The 15,000-nt window shown below is 50.3% G+C and overlaps 1 protein-coding gene across 3 annotated transcripts in view; it reads right to left on the bottom strand.

Moving 5' to 3' along the window:
* prag1 (PEAK1 related, kinase-activating pseudokinase 1) overlaps window positions 1-15,000 on the bottom strand; it is a 24,679-nt gene that overhangs the window by 8,365 nt on the left and 1,314 nt on the right. Inside the window, exons 1-3 of one of the 3 annotated variants that reach the window (XM_035521395.2) lie at window positions 11,021-11,250; window positions 7,475-7,884; window positions 4,103-5,610 (exon numbers count right to left, since the gene is read on the bottom strand). In XM_035521395.2, the coding sequence (XP_035377288.2) occupies window positions 4,103-5,610; window positions 7,475-7,756 (1,790 nt within the window). In that variant the 5' untranslated portion in view covers window positions 7,757-7,884; window positions 11,021-11,250. Of the gene's footprint in view, window positions 1-4,102; window positions 5,611-7,474; window positions 7,885-11,020; window positions 11,251-15,000 lie in introns of those variants that run through there. The other 2 variants (XM_081704464.1, XM_081704463.1) reach the window with 2 other exon arrangements.

The following is a 15,000-nucleotide window of genomic DNA, read 5'->3' as shown; positions in this document are numbered from 1 at the left end:
TAACACTGCTCACTACAGCTGAGGCTCCTCAATGCTGGAGAAGCAGTGCTAAAATACCAAAGGGTTAAGGTCAAAGGTCACTTTCCTAAAAAGAGAACCCTTGTGGCAGCTGAAATTTAGTAAACCACAAACACGTACGCGCACACACACACACACACACACACACACACACACACACACACACACAACTGAAATGCAGCAGACATAAACCACATCAGGGCTATGAGTCACACACACACACACACACACACACACACACACACACACACACACACACACTCAACACTCTCACCAGCAAGCACACACACTCACACACTGGGTATTTCAAGAAACAGTCCCAGACGTCTGTCTGCATTAGTTTAGCATCACAGCATCTGATGAGCGAGACCAGAATAAGTAAAGCTGGGACAGGTGGAGACAATGGCACTGTAGACATGCTTGTGTCAGTGTGTCTTACACTCTATATGTTTGAGTGCTGCTGTGAGGGTATATATGAATGTGTGTCTAAGCGTGTGCATGTGTGTGTGCGCGCACAAGCACACCTGGCTGGAGCATGCTCGAGGCAAGCCTAGTGCACGTCTCCCTCTCTGGATGCGCTTGCCAGATTAAAGCAGGTGGACACTAGGTGAGTCCACAGGCCGCCGCCCACCAACCCACCGGGACCTGCCACACTGCTAAAACTTATAAACTTTTATATTATAATCCTAAGCATGCCAAGAGGAACTGGTCCTCTCTCTCTCTCTCTCTCTCTCTCTCTCTCTCTCTCTCTCTCTCTCCACTTCTCTGCCCATCTCTCTCTCTTTGGCTCACGCTGCACTGTGTTCATGTCTCGAGCTGAGAATGAGATCTGTGCCTGCTGTCCGCGGTGCCCAGGAAGGATCTGCCAGACTCAGCACCTGAACAGGCTGCGGGAGCACTGGGAAACCACTGAGACAATAACAGCGTCGCGCCGGCTGCATGGAGGAGGCCGAATCTCGCCACGCCATCACGCGTGAAACTCACCCCAAAACCACGCCTTCGCTTGCTGACCCCAAAAATACCACTGTTTGCAAGACTCAACCCAGAACTGCACCACTGCTCACCTCTGATCACCCCACTTCAAAACCTGCATCAAGATCAACTCATTGCTCACACGACTCACCCCACGAATCACGCAATCACATGCAAGACTTGCCACACCCTTCCAAAGCTGCGACACCCGAATCCAATGTCGGATAAACCCCGAAACCCTGAACTCTTTAGAAAGGCTCCTACGCACAACAACAACCAAAAGGGACTCTTCACCACGCTGAGACACCGAAAACAAGCAGCGCCCACCTGTGTGGGAAATCCTCCGCTCAGTCCAAGCCGAGTGCTGAAGTCATCAGCCTACTCGCCTACCCGGCTCAGACGCGACGCTGCCTGGGGTATTTTAAGTTCTCCCCCTACTGTTGCGTGTTAAAATATCCGTACATCACAGCGTGCTAGCTCTGCTCCAAGTGAGGCTTCTTATTCACACCTAGCAACTAGCTGCTATCTTTTCTCTGAAATCTGGGAGGGGGGGGGGGGGGCGGCCGCATTGGTCTCTGGGGCACGGAGGGACTTGGAGCAGGGGCAAATGCCGGGGGCAACAAATCTGCCTCGTTCCATTTCTCCGGAACCATCTTTAACCCAGCTGGCATGGGGCGGTGGGAGGCTGGTTTGAGTAAGTCAGGAAAAAGCCATCTGACCTAGCAACCATAAAACGGTACAACACCTGCAGCCAGCGAGGTCTTGTTGACACGGCAACTATGGAATGAAACTCTGCTCCTGGAGTGATCTCAGCTTCTAGTGCTCAGTTGAGAGGGAAAAACAGATCTCTCCCACCATCTGCTTCTTCAATGATTCATCAGGCAAAGCAGTACTTGCTCAGAACTCGTCCTCTATCACTTGGTTCAAACTTTGGGGTCAGACCTCACTTTTCCTACTTGCGGATTTTCCACAAGTGACCCTTACGCAACACTGCCTCGGATGCAAGGAGCCAGTTTCTGAATGGTGCCTCGCATGACGCTGACCTCTGGGTTAACGGGTCGCTCTCTGACCTACTGGACAGAACCAAGGTTTCACCGTCGTGTGCAGGCTGTTGTGAGTGGGCCGTAGAGCGAGACGTCTTGCCGGCCTGATGGAGGTATGAGGTGGGTTGGGTTAGGCGAGTCTTTCCATACACATGTCAGAGTGAGTGTCTTCACGCATGAGTGAGAGTTACATCAGTTGGATAGGACGAGTCTTTACACACACACGAATGAGATTGACGTCAGTTGGGCAAGTCGAGTCTTTACACACACTCTCTGTCTCTCACACACACACACACACACACACAGGAGCGAGAGCAGCTGCGTAAAGCAAATCTCTACACACACGGGTAACAGTACTGTCATTTGGTGTGTGCTAGCGGTGTAATAAAAAACAAGAGATGTAATAGCTGTTAGTGTCCCAACAGAAATAAGAACGTCTATGAAACAGGCTGTGGGGCTTTTCCTGTAGCAGCTAAACAGGCTGTGGGGCTTTTCCTGTAGCAGCTAAACGGGCTGTGGGGCTTTTCCTGTAGCAGCTAAACGGCAGCATCGAGGCCTCCACTGTTGGACGTAAACACAGCCATGGTAGCAGCGGTGGATGTCCCGCGTGTCCCTCGGTTTGAGTGATCAGCAGACCCCACCATGGTTTAATCGCCACAAAGCTGATAAAGCGCCAAACAGTCCGAACTCCTACCAGCTCCATGCTAAAGTAACCTGGGCTAGCGGCTACCTTGAACCCAGAGAAACCCGAAAAAAAACGGTCGCAAAAATCAAACGTCTGAACATGTGAAAATATCGGCGTGCCTGCGATCAGCTCAGGACTTTGACCGCAGGGTTTCGGACTGACCCGTACCTACTCTCGCTCTGCCCGGTTATCCACACGATGGTCGCTCGCGATTCACACCCCGGCCCGGAAATAACTTCCAACTGGAAAAATTTAACAGAAGGGCAAGCTTGTTGTTAAAAGTGGAGCAGTGTGCGTGAGGCTTAAGAGAGGTCTTGGTGTGCAGCAGGGATGTGCGCACTGGATGATAGCTAGGGGCATGGAGTACCAGCAAACACTGACAAAAGGAACGCATTTAGTTTAGACAAAGACAACAGACAAAACTAACAAAACAGACACTGTTAATGAAACAAGGAATTCATCCAGATAGTTTTCAGTACGGAGCCAAACCAGCCTGCGCTGGGTTACGGCAGCGATGGCGTACACAAGGGAGAATGACCCTCAACAGCGAGAAAGAGAGAAGAACCAGAAAATGAATGAGGGGGGAGAGAGAGAGAGATGGAGGCAGATATCGAGACATGGAACATGCATGAGCACAAACGTCGCAGGGTCCGCACACCATGGCCCAGGTCAGCTGACCAGCTTTTAAAAAGAGAGACAGCGTGTGACGGAGGGGGAGGAGCTTAGAGAACGTTGAGCACGAACAAAGAAAGGCTTCAGCAAAGCATAAAGTAAGTATGGGTCAGGGTCAAGTTAACGCTAGAGTCTGGGCTTCAGTACAGCGATGGACACGAGAACAGCACGAACCTGCTCCCACCGAACCCTGTCTGCTGTGGAAGCAACGGAACGGTATGCAGCTTTAACGTCCGCACGGACCGACTGGCTCGCCGACTCGTAATATTAACCAGTCCAGTTGATGCCACTTAATCTTCATAACCAATTATTTCTGGTAATTCAAGAAAATGTAAAAACAAAAAAGAACCGACCCACGCCCCTCAAAAAAATCTAAGAGTAAGAGAGTGAGTCATTAAGACTTCATTAAATCAAAACAAATTGCACCAATCAAAGCCTTTGTTAAAAGCAAAAAGAAATTTAAAAAGAAAACATTTTAAGGGTTCTTTTACATGCCCAATAAAGAACAAATAAGAGCTCCAACCTCTTCTGACAAACTCCCATTAACAGTTACAACAGTACACAATTAATAAGCAGAGGACCCTACTACAGTCTGGCACACACACACACACACACACACACACACACACACACACACACACACACACACACACACACACACACACACACACACACACACACACACAGCCTGAGCAGCCAAGCAGATCCTTACCTATGGTGCTTTTTGGGAGGTGGTGGAGGTGGTTTGGGCTCGGTGGTGTCTGCGCCGGCTACAGCGGGGAGCTGTGTGGAGGAGGCAGCGGACAGAGCGGAGGGGCTGGAGGCGACTCCTCCCAGCACGCTGCCCCTCCGCGTGTCGTCCTGCGCTCGGGTGCCCGTCTGTTTCTGACTGCCGCTATTGTTGGTGTCGGTCCCTGGCACGGGCTCACTCACGTGCGTGCAGCTCCTTCCGCTCGCCCCCGGCCCGCGGACGGCGGGGCCGTCGACGCGGCCGGCCAACCCGCTGCTGGGGCCTCCCTCCTCGCCCTCCTCCTCCTCCTCGATGCGACCCTCCAGGCTCCGGGTGTTGCGGAGCTTCTGCCTCCGCTCTGCGGGGGCGACAGCCGGGCCGGAGGACGGGGCATCCCCCTGGATGGCTCTGGAGCTCGGCTGGGGGGCTGGGGGGCTGAGCTCAGGGAGGGGAAGTGGGGAAAGGCTGGAGGTGCCCAGCTTCGGGGAGCGGCCGCTTCTCTTGGGGGGGATCGGGGGGCTGGTCTGGGGCTTGGTCTGGACAGAAGGCACGACAGAGGTCGCCGGGGTCGTTTCCGTGGTGCTGGGGGAAGGCGGCCAACTGAAGGCCGGGCCGGCGGGGTCGTCGGGGGTCGCGGGGCCGAAGTGCTGCCATTGTGTGCTGACCGCGGAGTCCGGGCTGCTCAGGTAGAATATCCGGTTGTTTTCCTCGGTGTGGGCGGCCACCACGGTTATGGTCGCCCTCGGACTTTCCGCGCTGCCGTTGACCTCGGCGCCCACCTCCGTGTGCTGCTGGGGTCGGAGCTTCCGCTTGGAGCTCTCGGCGTAGATGGGCTCGCTGCCTGCCCTCCTGCCTGGGTGACCCTTGGTGGGGCTGCCCCACCTGACCGCATCCCCGGGGCTCTCCGGACCGGCGAGGTGGAAAACGTCCGCTCCTGCCAGCGAGTCCGAACTGCTCCCGTACGAGCACGAGTCCGATAAACTGACGTTCCGGGAGTCTGGGGTCGCTGCCGGTGACGACGAAGTGCTCGACGTCTCCCTGGACACGCTGTCCGTGCTGTTTCCCGGCACTCCCGCCACAAGCCCCAACCCGAGAGTCGTCTGAACTTCCTGCACAGACGATGTTACGGTCACGACCTCTTCGCAGGTCCCTGGATACAAGCTCCTCTGGGCGTGACCCTGAACTTGTGACTCCTGTGTACCCATGTAGTTGCTCTTGACCATTCTGGCCAGATTTGCCCTGTAGGGGTCGCTGTTGCCATTCCCCTTTAGACTTTCCTCCTTTGTGACGAACACGCTGCTGGTAACGGCGGCGGGCTCGGGCAGCCCCGTGGGAGAGAGCACGCACATCGGGCGCCTGCCGCTGTGGTCCCGCTTGCCCGGGGCGCCGGCCTGCAGCAGGGCCTCTCTCAGTACTGTGCTGCAGCCGTTGATGTCGGTGCAGAGTGTTGAGAGGTCCAGGATCTTCAGCCCGACGGGACTCTTTGGGCTCTGCCGGGGCATGTCGACCACGTTGGCAACGCACGCGTCCCGATCGGCAGGTCGAGTACGTGCACGCATTCAGTGGGGGAATTGAAAGGAGACACTTCAGTTAAAACACTATTTTTCATTTTCACTCATGCTCACAAACTTTTATGCAACAGTGGAGATACAGTTCACCAGCAAGAGTCGTTAACCCGAGCGTGCATGAGCACACCTCCTCAAAATGCTGGTGCAGGACCATGGATACTGACGTTCCCACAATGCATCACTGCTTCTCACCGATCCTCTGCATTTAACAAGCACTGGAGGAGACCCTAGCCATTGATTTTATTTATTTGCCAATTATTTGCCATAGAATTTTCCAGAATGCTGATTTTCTGCATGGTCCATGTTGATATTAGTCATTATGGGCAGAAACTCCAAACTATGAAACAGTGTTCTGCTCTGAGGTCACTTTACTTCTGCCTGTAGTAAGACGACATGACAGAGCAAGGACTTCATGCCTTAGTCTTAGCTGGACTATTTCATTCTGCTTAATAATTCATGAAATCTGCTTTATTATGATTATTAAGAACATGGAAGAAGGTTTCAGCACCAACGACTGGAACAGCAGAGGACCAATGTGACACAATAACTAAAAAGCACAATAACTAAAGCCACTAATGGAAGTATACAGTGACAGTATCAGCATACCCCAGTAGTAGTAGTATACACTAACAGTATCAGTACACACTAGTAGTATACACCAACAGTATCAGTACACACTAGTAGTATACACCAACAGTATCAGTACACACTAGTAGTATACACCAACAGTATCAGTACACACTAGTAGCAGTAGTAGTATACACTAACAGTATCAGTACACACTAGTAGCAGTAGTAGTAGACACCAACAGTATCAGTACACACTAGTAGCAGTAGTAGTAGACACTAACAGTATCAGTACACACTAGTAGCAGTAGTAGTATACACTAACAGTATCAGTACACACTAGTAGCAGTAGTAGTAGACACCAACAGTATCAGTACACACTAGTAGCAGTAGTATTATACACTAACAGTATCAGTACACACTAGTAGCAGTAGTAGTATACACTAACAGTATCAGTACACACTAGTAGCAGTAGTAGTAGACACTAACAGTATCAGTACACACTAGTAGCAGTAGTAGTAGACACCAACAGTATCAGTACACACTAGTAGCAGTAGTAGTATACACTAACAGTATCAGTACACACTAGTAGCAGTAGTAGTAGACACCAACAGTATCAGTACACACTAGTAGCAGTAGTATTATACACTAACAGTATCAGTACACACTAGTAGCAGTAGTAGTATACACTAACAGTATCAGTACACACTAGTAGCAGTAGTAGTAGACACCAACAGTATCAGTACACACTAGTAGCAGTAGTATTATACACTAACAGTATCAGTACACACTAGTAGCAGTAGTAGTATACACTAACAGTATCAGTACACACTAGTAGCAGTAGTAGTAGACACTAACAGTATCAGTACACACTAGTAGCAGTAGTAGTAGACACTAACAGTATCAGTACACACTAGTAGCAGTAGTAGTATACACTAACAGTATCAGTACACACTAGTAGCAGTAGTAGTATACACTAACAGTATCAGTACACACTAGTAGCAGTAGTAGTATACACTAACAGTATCAGTACACACTAGTAGCAGTAGTAGTATACACTAACAGTATCAGTACACACTAGTAGCAGTAGTAGTATACACTAACAGTATCAGTACACACTAGTAGCAGTAGTATTATACACTAACAGTATCACTGTTAACACTTCATTCCCAGCTAATTTAGCATGTGTAGTTGAATACTGTGGTTCTTCCCTTCGTTACCTGGTCTGAGTTCACGTTGACATCTACTGTGGTCTCTGTAGCGTCCGTGTTCATCATGGTCGGCCTGACGGCGATGGTGGGCTTACTGTAGGGAGAAGGGGACACTCCTCCACCGTCTTCGTCTCTGCCTCCACTGGGCCTGGTGTTAGCCCCGCCCACGCTGGGCCTGGCACTGGCACCGCCCACTGTGTTGACCTGCGTGTGGGCACTGCGGGGGTGGAAGCAGTTCTTACATGAGCCTGGTTTCCAAACGTGCTCCGCAAACTCGCCACACACAGACATCTTATCACGGACACCAACTTCCTGTCCGATTGGGTTCTACTTCCGGGTCACTGCTGGGTGGAGCCAAGGAAGCAGAAGGCAAGATAATGGGGCATGCTGCACAGCAGATGGCTAACCCCTGGGGAAGCCTGAGGAGAGATCAGATGGAGAACTGCTGAGAAATAACTTTAAAAAGTGCAAGTTGAAATGTAGTAAAACTACCAATAACATCCACTCCTTTGCATAATGATATCTGGTGTCTATTAACTCCCATTCATTATAACTAACATTATCCAGAACAATTTTAAAAAGTCATTTTGGGTATACAAAAACGGTCAACTGGTAACATCGCGTCAACAAACCAATACAAAATCACAAATGGATTAATATCCGGCAAGGGCGGTTGGCTCTCAGTGCAAAAACAAAACAAAACAAAAAAATCTTTCAGCTGCTGCCAAACACAACCAGGTGCAAGTCATGCATAAATAAATCAATTATTTCATTACAGTTGCTGAAATAACACACACGGATACTCTCTTGTGCAAGAAAGGCGAAAGTACCACCAGCAGAGGTCAAAAAGCACCAGCTACCCCTGATCTCTACAGTCCTCCTAGACACATTTACATAGACTGCATTTATCCAGCAGGCTCCTGGACACTATATTAAAACCTTCCAATAATAGTGCAAGCACACCCAAGACATTAAATAAGGGTATTAATATCTCCAGCTGTTCACCGGGCTACAGGAGTTCTGCCTCCAACTCTGTCATCTCGTCAGGCCTGTCAAAGTTTCACCTGCTTATGAAAGATCATCTTCTGCTTCACCCAAACAACCACCTGGAGAACTGAGCGCACGGTGGTGTGTTTGATGGCGTCCCGACACCGTGGGGTGCCCCTCCCGGCGTTCCCAGGGCCAGCAAACCACCTGCGTGCATTCTCCTCAGCAGCGCAGAATTCCAACCTCGCTCGACTCCTGCCCCACTTTTTCCCAGGGCTCCCAAATTAGAGTTCCTGACTTGACCCCCAGAGTTGTCAGGGGTCGACGGAACAGGATTCCTAGCGCACCCTGCCGTTCCAGCGGGGCACGGAGCCAACGGAAGGTTGGAATGTTTGGAATGCATGCAGTGGAGGGGGGGGGGGGGGGGGTTTCACACCACGACAGGGTTTGTCTGTGTTCCTCACACACCACATACACCCTGTGGTGAGAAAGCTCACACACTGCACACTGGCTTTCCCAGCTGGTGTCCGTTTCTCTCCCCGCCGAAGGGAAAAATCTTACAGCGCGGCTGGGCCAGAGCAGGTGCCGGGCCTGACATTATTTAGCCCCCTTTCAACTGATCTGAGAGCAGTCTGGCTCTTTGTTTCCCAGCAGAGAAGGTCAAAGGCTTTAATCTGAAGACGCCGATCCAGGATCAGCCCACTCCACCTGCTCGGTTTAGTGGGTGCAGCTTTTACCTTTGTCCCCAGGCCACTGTTTTCAGCTCCATCCCAGAAACATGACTCAAGTCGTGAGGCAAGACAGCCCCACCCAGTACAAACAGCCCATCAAATAACTCACCAGCCCACTGTGCCTCCGGCTAGTAACCGTGAGTTTTACTGTTCTGTTTACTGCTCTGTTTACTGCTAGGCGGAAACAGCATGTGTTGCTTCCTTTAAAATGAACCACATCGTCACAGTGATTCAGAGAAAAAAAAAAAAAAACTCCACAGCCAGCTTTAGCAGGCATGAGTCATCGGGGAAAAGTGCAGTTCGAGATGCACGGTGGCAGGGGTTTGGAAACCCAGCGTCTGAGAGCAGCTCCATCCCCAGCGAAAATCAGCGCAGAGCTCATTTCCATAACCATGGCTTTTTTTTCTGTCGTAGCTGAACAGTTACTGAGCGGTTCACGGTTCCAGGCTGAGAGCTGGAAGTTTGGGGTTCGAACCGCAGTTAGACAGCGTACTGCTGGTCCTGCCCGTTGCTGGGACTGGTCCACCTGTCAAACGTACACCTGCTCACATCATCCCCTCTCAAAGCCAGGAATGCCACTCAGTGGCATCACAACAAACTGATACACGTTTTGAAACAGCAGGAGTTTGGTTTGGCAAAACGCATCGTCTGTTAACGTTTATGGTCAACTTGAATTCTCTACAACAAAATACGTTAGTCAGCCAAATTCCTTCTTAAGTTACGGCTAGAAAGCTGAAGCCGCACTCCACTCAGTTCAGCAGAAGCCAGGAGAAAATAAAACAAAACAGAAAGAAACGATACAATTAAGTTTGAGTAAAGACACGAATCAGCATGACCGACGTGGCACGATAAAGCCCCTCTCTGAGCTGGCGGCAGCTCTCTCGCCACAGCCGCCGCCGCCGCCGCCGTGTGTGTGTGTGTGTGTGTGTGTGTGTGTGTGTGAGGAGAACCTTTCACAGGAGTTAACCTCCTACCCACAACAGCCGCAGAAAGACCCGGTGTAAGTGCTGAGACTCTCCGGCTACAGGTCTGACGAGTCCAGAGCCGAGACGACGGAGGGGCGAGGCTGCTGTTCCACCGACAACGTGTTAAAACTACCGAGAATTATTCTCGACCACGACTTCCACCTCTTATCCATTTACACTTGACTCCAACGCATTTGTGGTAAAGGCCACCGGTTCTTGTACCACCTGTTAATCCTTCGCCACATGCCACTAACGGCTACGAAACAAATGGCTGTACGAGCCGCGACGTCCAAACTTTTTAAGGCAATGGACGTGTGTGGAAATGGGACAAATTTCATTCGGGTACCTTGCGCCGTGTGAGCGGACAAAACCGTTTTTAATGTCCAGGTTCATGACGCGGGACATCCCGGGAGGCGAGGCCCGTTAACGGCGCCTCGCCGCGCTGTGACGCGTCTCGCACGCGCTGGCGTGTTTGGCTGCTGGCGCGTGCCTCGGTCCTCGGCGGATCAGCAGCGCCGCTGGCTGCAGTGGCATCGCTCGCTCCCAACCGACTACCCGCACGGTGTCGGTGATGGCCAGGCTTAACGCGGGTCCGTTAACGGTTGATCACCTGGCGAAACGCAATTTGCACGGTTCCCTTATGCGCAGAAGGCACCGCGAGGTGTAATCGTATCTCCCCAGTCATAATCCAGTGTCGCACCTCTGCTTCTCTCTCGCTTGGCGCAAACCAACCTTAATGCGCTTTGATGTACAATCTCGTATGTGCATAAAACAAACAAGTCAGCACCTACGACGGGCAAAAAAACCCCAAACAACAACAACCGAGACGCGTCTGACAGATTTTGTACGAATGCTAAGGATTTACGGTTTACCTGCGGAGTCCTTACTCGTCCGGCAGCACTCGGCGGTCCCACAACTGTTAAACCACTCCGGTCACATTAGATTTCCGCGCGGGAGTGAAGCGGTGAAGCGAGATCCAAAACCCCGTCAGCTTACCGATGAGACCGCGTGTGGGCTTCCCGGAGTAGACTAGACTGAACAGAGACCGCGAACAGTCAGGCGAAACTCCTGCAGCGGGCGGAGCTCCAAGAGCCCGTCAACACCCCCCTCCCCCACCCCGCCAAAAAAACACCCCCTCAAAACACCCCCTCAAAACACCCCCCAACCCCCCACTGTCAGAGCGCGCACGGTCCGGCGGGGTCCCGCGTGTGAGCGGAATACCCAAACAGTCCAGAAACACCGGCTTGTCTAATGCACCGTTAACAGCAGCACGTTTCAGCAGTGAACGCTTGCGGTCTTCTGCTTTAGATACACCTCTGTTTGTTGTTAAACACGTTTCGGGGACGAAACCTTTCTGACCTAGAACGGTATAAAACCGAAGGAAATATATTTTTTTTATGTGGCGTTTCAGGCTAAATCAACCAGCTCAAGAATATTTGTTATCCCTCCTTATGTAGACAGGTTGGATAACTTGTCCCGGTGACGTGTGACAGCCAGTTTTGGAGATGGTTTAATAACTGATGCGCTCTCATGAAAAGTTTCGTGGAGCTAAAAACAACAACAACCCAATATTAAAGTTATCGTTTAAAGGTGCCCCAGGGTGGTTGGCTGCCCTACTGTGTTAGTCAAACTAGCAGAGCATGCTTTGCTTCCACCCCATGGGCAGATTATCTCTGCTACTCTAACATCTCGGCGAAGATAGGCTGAAGCCCCAAATGACTAGAAAAACCATGTTAAAAACCCTGGCTGACAGCTAATGGGCACCATACAGAGGGTAAACACCACTAACAGCAAAGAGAAAGAGAGAGAGAGAGACACACACAGAGACGGAGAGAATTATGCAGAACGAGAGCGTGAGAGACAGAAAGAGAGAAACAGAGAGAGAAGAAAACACTTAACCAAAACTCCAGCACAACCACACGTTTGACTGTTAGATTTTTCCATCATTACAAAGAATGCACAGTCGAGTGTATCATTCTGCGTGAAACGGTAGCTGAGAGAAAGGATGGATCTGGAAACTGAAACTAATGTAATGGAAAATCATTTACCTGTATCGGATTACTCTAAGTGGCTCAAATCAGTGATCTTTAGACCCTTCTATTAGCATGATGGAAGGTAGCAATTCTCATTAATAAGTAAGTCACCAGGCAGCTGAAGGAGACCAGAACTAATCTCCACTGGCTCAGACTAGGGGACTGGTAGTGTTGTCAGTGTCTGAGACCTGGCTGGCTCTGCATACAAATGCTAGTATAAGACCTGAAAGAGCATTCCAGCTCTGAGCGCTTCTTAAACACACACACACACACACACACACACACACACACACACACACACACACACACACACACACACACACACATCTCTGATAACTACGGAGCTCTGAGGGGAACCGACAAGTTTTAAGAGTCCTAGCTCATCTCAGACCATGTTCTAGAACCCTTAAGTGATTTTGGAATATGGATGGATGCAGTCCTGACCCTGACCCTGACCCTAACCCTAACCCTGACCCTGACCCTAACTCACCCTAACCCTAACCCTAACCCTGACCCTAACCCTAACCCTAACCCTGACCCTAACCCTAACCCTAACCCTAACACTGACCCTAACCCTAACCCTGACCCTAACCCTAACCTTAAACCTGACCCTAACCCTAACCCTACACCTGTGGTGGACAGTAATACATGGCTCATGCAGCTAGCTCCTGGCTCCTCCCTCTCTGACACACTCTAACACGCTCTAACATGTTCCAATATGTTCCAACAAGCTCCAGCGTGTTTCAACACACTCCAACATGCTCCTACATGCTCTAACAAACTCTAACATGCTCATTCCATCATGCTCCAACTCACTCCAACACACTCCAACATGCTCCAGCAAGCTCCAACACACTCTAACATGCTCCAAAATGGTTCAACCTGCACTATAACATGCTCCAGTATTATTGAGTATTCTCAAACACTCTTGAACCCAATCCAAAATGCGCCAATGTGCTCCACCATGTCCAACACTAGTGAGAGTTGCCTGTGATATCACCCAGAGCTCAGCTATTACCCACCCAGAGCTCAGCTAATACCCACCCAGAGCTCAGCTACTACCCATCCAGAGACAAGCTATTACCCACCCAGAGACCAGCTATTACCCACCCAGAGCCCAGCTATTACCCACCCAGAGACCAGCTATTACCCACCCAGAGCTCACCTAATATCCACCCAGAGCCCAGCTATTACCCACCCAGAGACCAGCTATTACCCACCCAGAGCTCAGCTAATACCCACCCAGAGCTCAGCTACTACCTACCCAGAGCTCAGCTACTACCTACCCAGAGCTCAGTTACTACCTACCCAGAGCACAGCTATTACCCACCCAGTGCTCAGCTATTGCACAGATAGTTGATAAGGTGTACAAAATAAAAAATATTAATTGACAAATTTTGCTGATGTGGCATGTTGGTTAGGTTGATTTCTTGGGTCATTCTCTTTGTTCCATGATCTTTAAAACCTGATGGTTCTCATCATGGACAACTTTGTCAGCAGGGTTCATTTGACCTGTGCCCTGATCTCTGACCTTTGGGTTAATAAGTCAGAAAATAGGCTTTCCCTCTCCACTCATGGTGTGAGTGATGATGGTGCAGTGAGTCACAGGTGGTGCAGAGGGAAAAGCCCCAGTGAGCAGGAGCCAATCACGTGTCTCCATCCAAGCGTGGACAGCTCCGAGTAGAGACAGCCAATCAGGTGTCTCCATCCAAGTGTGGACAGTTCCCAGTAGAGACTGGCATAGCAGTGGCAGGCTGCTCTGTAGAAACAATCCAGCTTGACACATGCACTCTGAGAGCTGATTAATCACTTGTAAGGTTTTGCTTATGTAGTTTCATGTGTTTTCTCAGCCCTTTCTCTCTCCTCTGTGCTCTGCCTGGCAAGGTCAGCGTGGGCTTGTCTCCTTCAGCATCACTGGTGACAGACGTCATCCTGACACACACCAGTGGGACAGCTCAGGAGGAAACAAGTTTGTCCCTGTATGTTTTCCATCCTGTTGCAAGTTGGGCATTGTATGGAGTGGATGGCTGGGAATGCACTGGGAGTGGTCTGGATAGAGCTCATTAGGACACACTTTCACTGCAGGAGTGTGGCAGCCGTGAGGAGCACGGTCTGAAGATCCTAAACTCCTCCAGAGGGATCTGCATGCATAAAGCCACTGGGTTGAGGCACAGGGGTATACTTACAGGTGTTGTTAAAGGTCTCATACAGGTGCCATTAAAGGTGTCATACAGGTGCCGTTAAAGGTCTCATTCAGGTGCCATTAAAGGTCTCATACAGGTGCCATTATAGGTCTTATACACGTGCCATTAGAGGTCTCATATAGGTGCCATTAAAGGATTCATACAGTTGCCATTAAAGGTCTTACAGAGGTGCCATTAAAGGTCTCATACAAGTTACGTTAACAATCTTATACAAGTTCCATTAAATATCTTATATAAGTTCTCTTAAAGTTCTCATGCCTCCATGTCCTAATGGAGCCACAGAGTTGGGCCTGCACAGAACACAAGCAACACTGTACTGTGGTAGCACACGTGCATGTGCGTGTGTGTGCACGTGTGTGTGCGTGTGTTTGCACGTGTGCATGTGCGTTTGTAACTCTTTTCATTGCTTCTCACTGTGATATGATCTATACATAGTGTCCTATTTCTTTGGTGACAGAAAGTTGTGTGAAAGAGGATGTCAGCAAGAGAAGACAAAAATGCACTGCCCTTACACACACACACACACACACACACACACACACACACACACACACACACACACACACACACACAGAGTCGTGTGTATAATGCATAAGACTGAATTAGAGTGCTCTT

The sequence above is a fragment of the Electrophorus electricus genome, chromosome 21 (assembly GCF_041902795.1).
Source record: "Electrophorus electricus isolate QZ-2024a chromosome 21, ASM4190279v1, whole genome shotgun sequence".
Taxonomy (NCBI): Eukaryota; Metazoa; Chordata; class Actinopteri; order Gymnotiformes; family Gymnotidae; genus Electrophorus; species Electrophorus electricus.
This window is presented reverse-complemented; position numbering and strand designations above follow the sequence as displayed.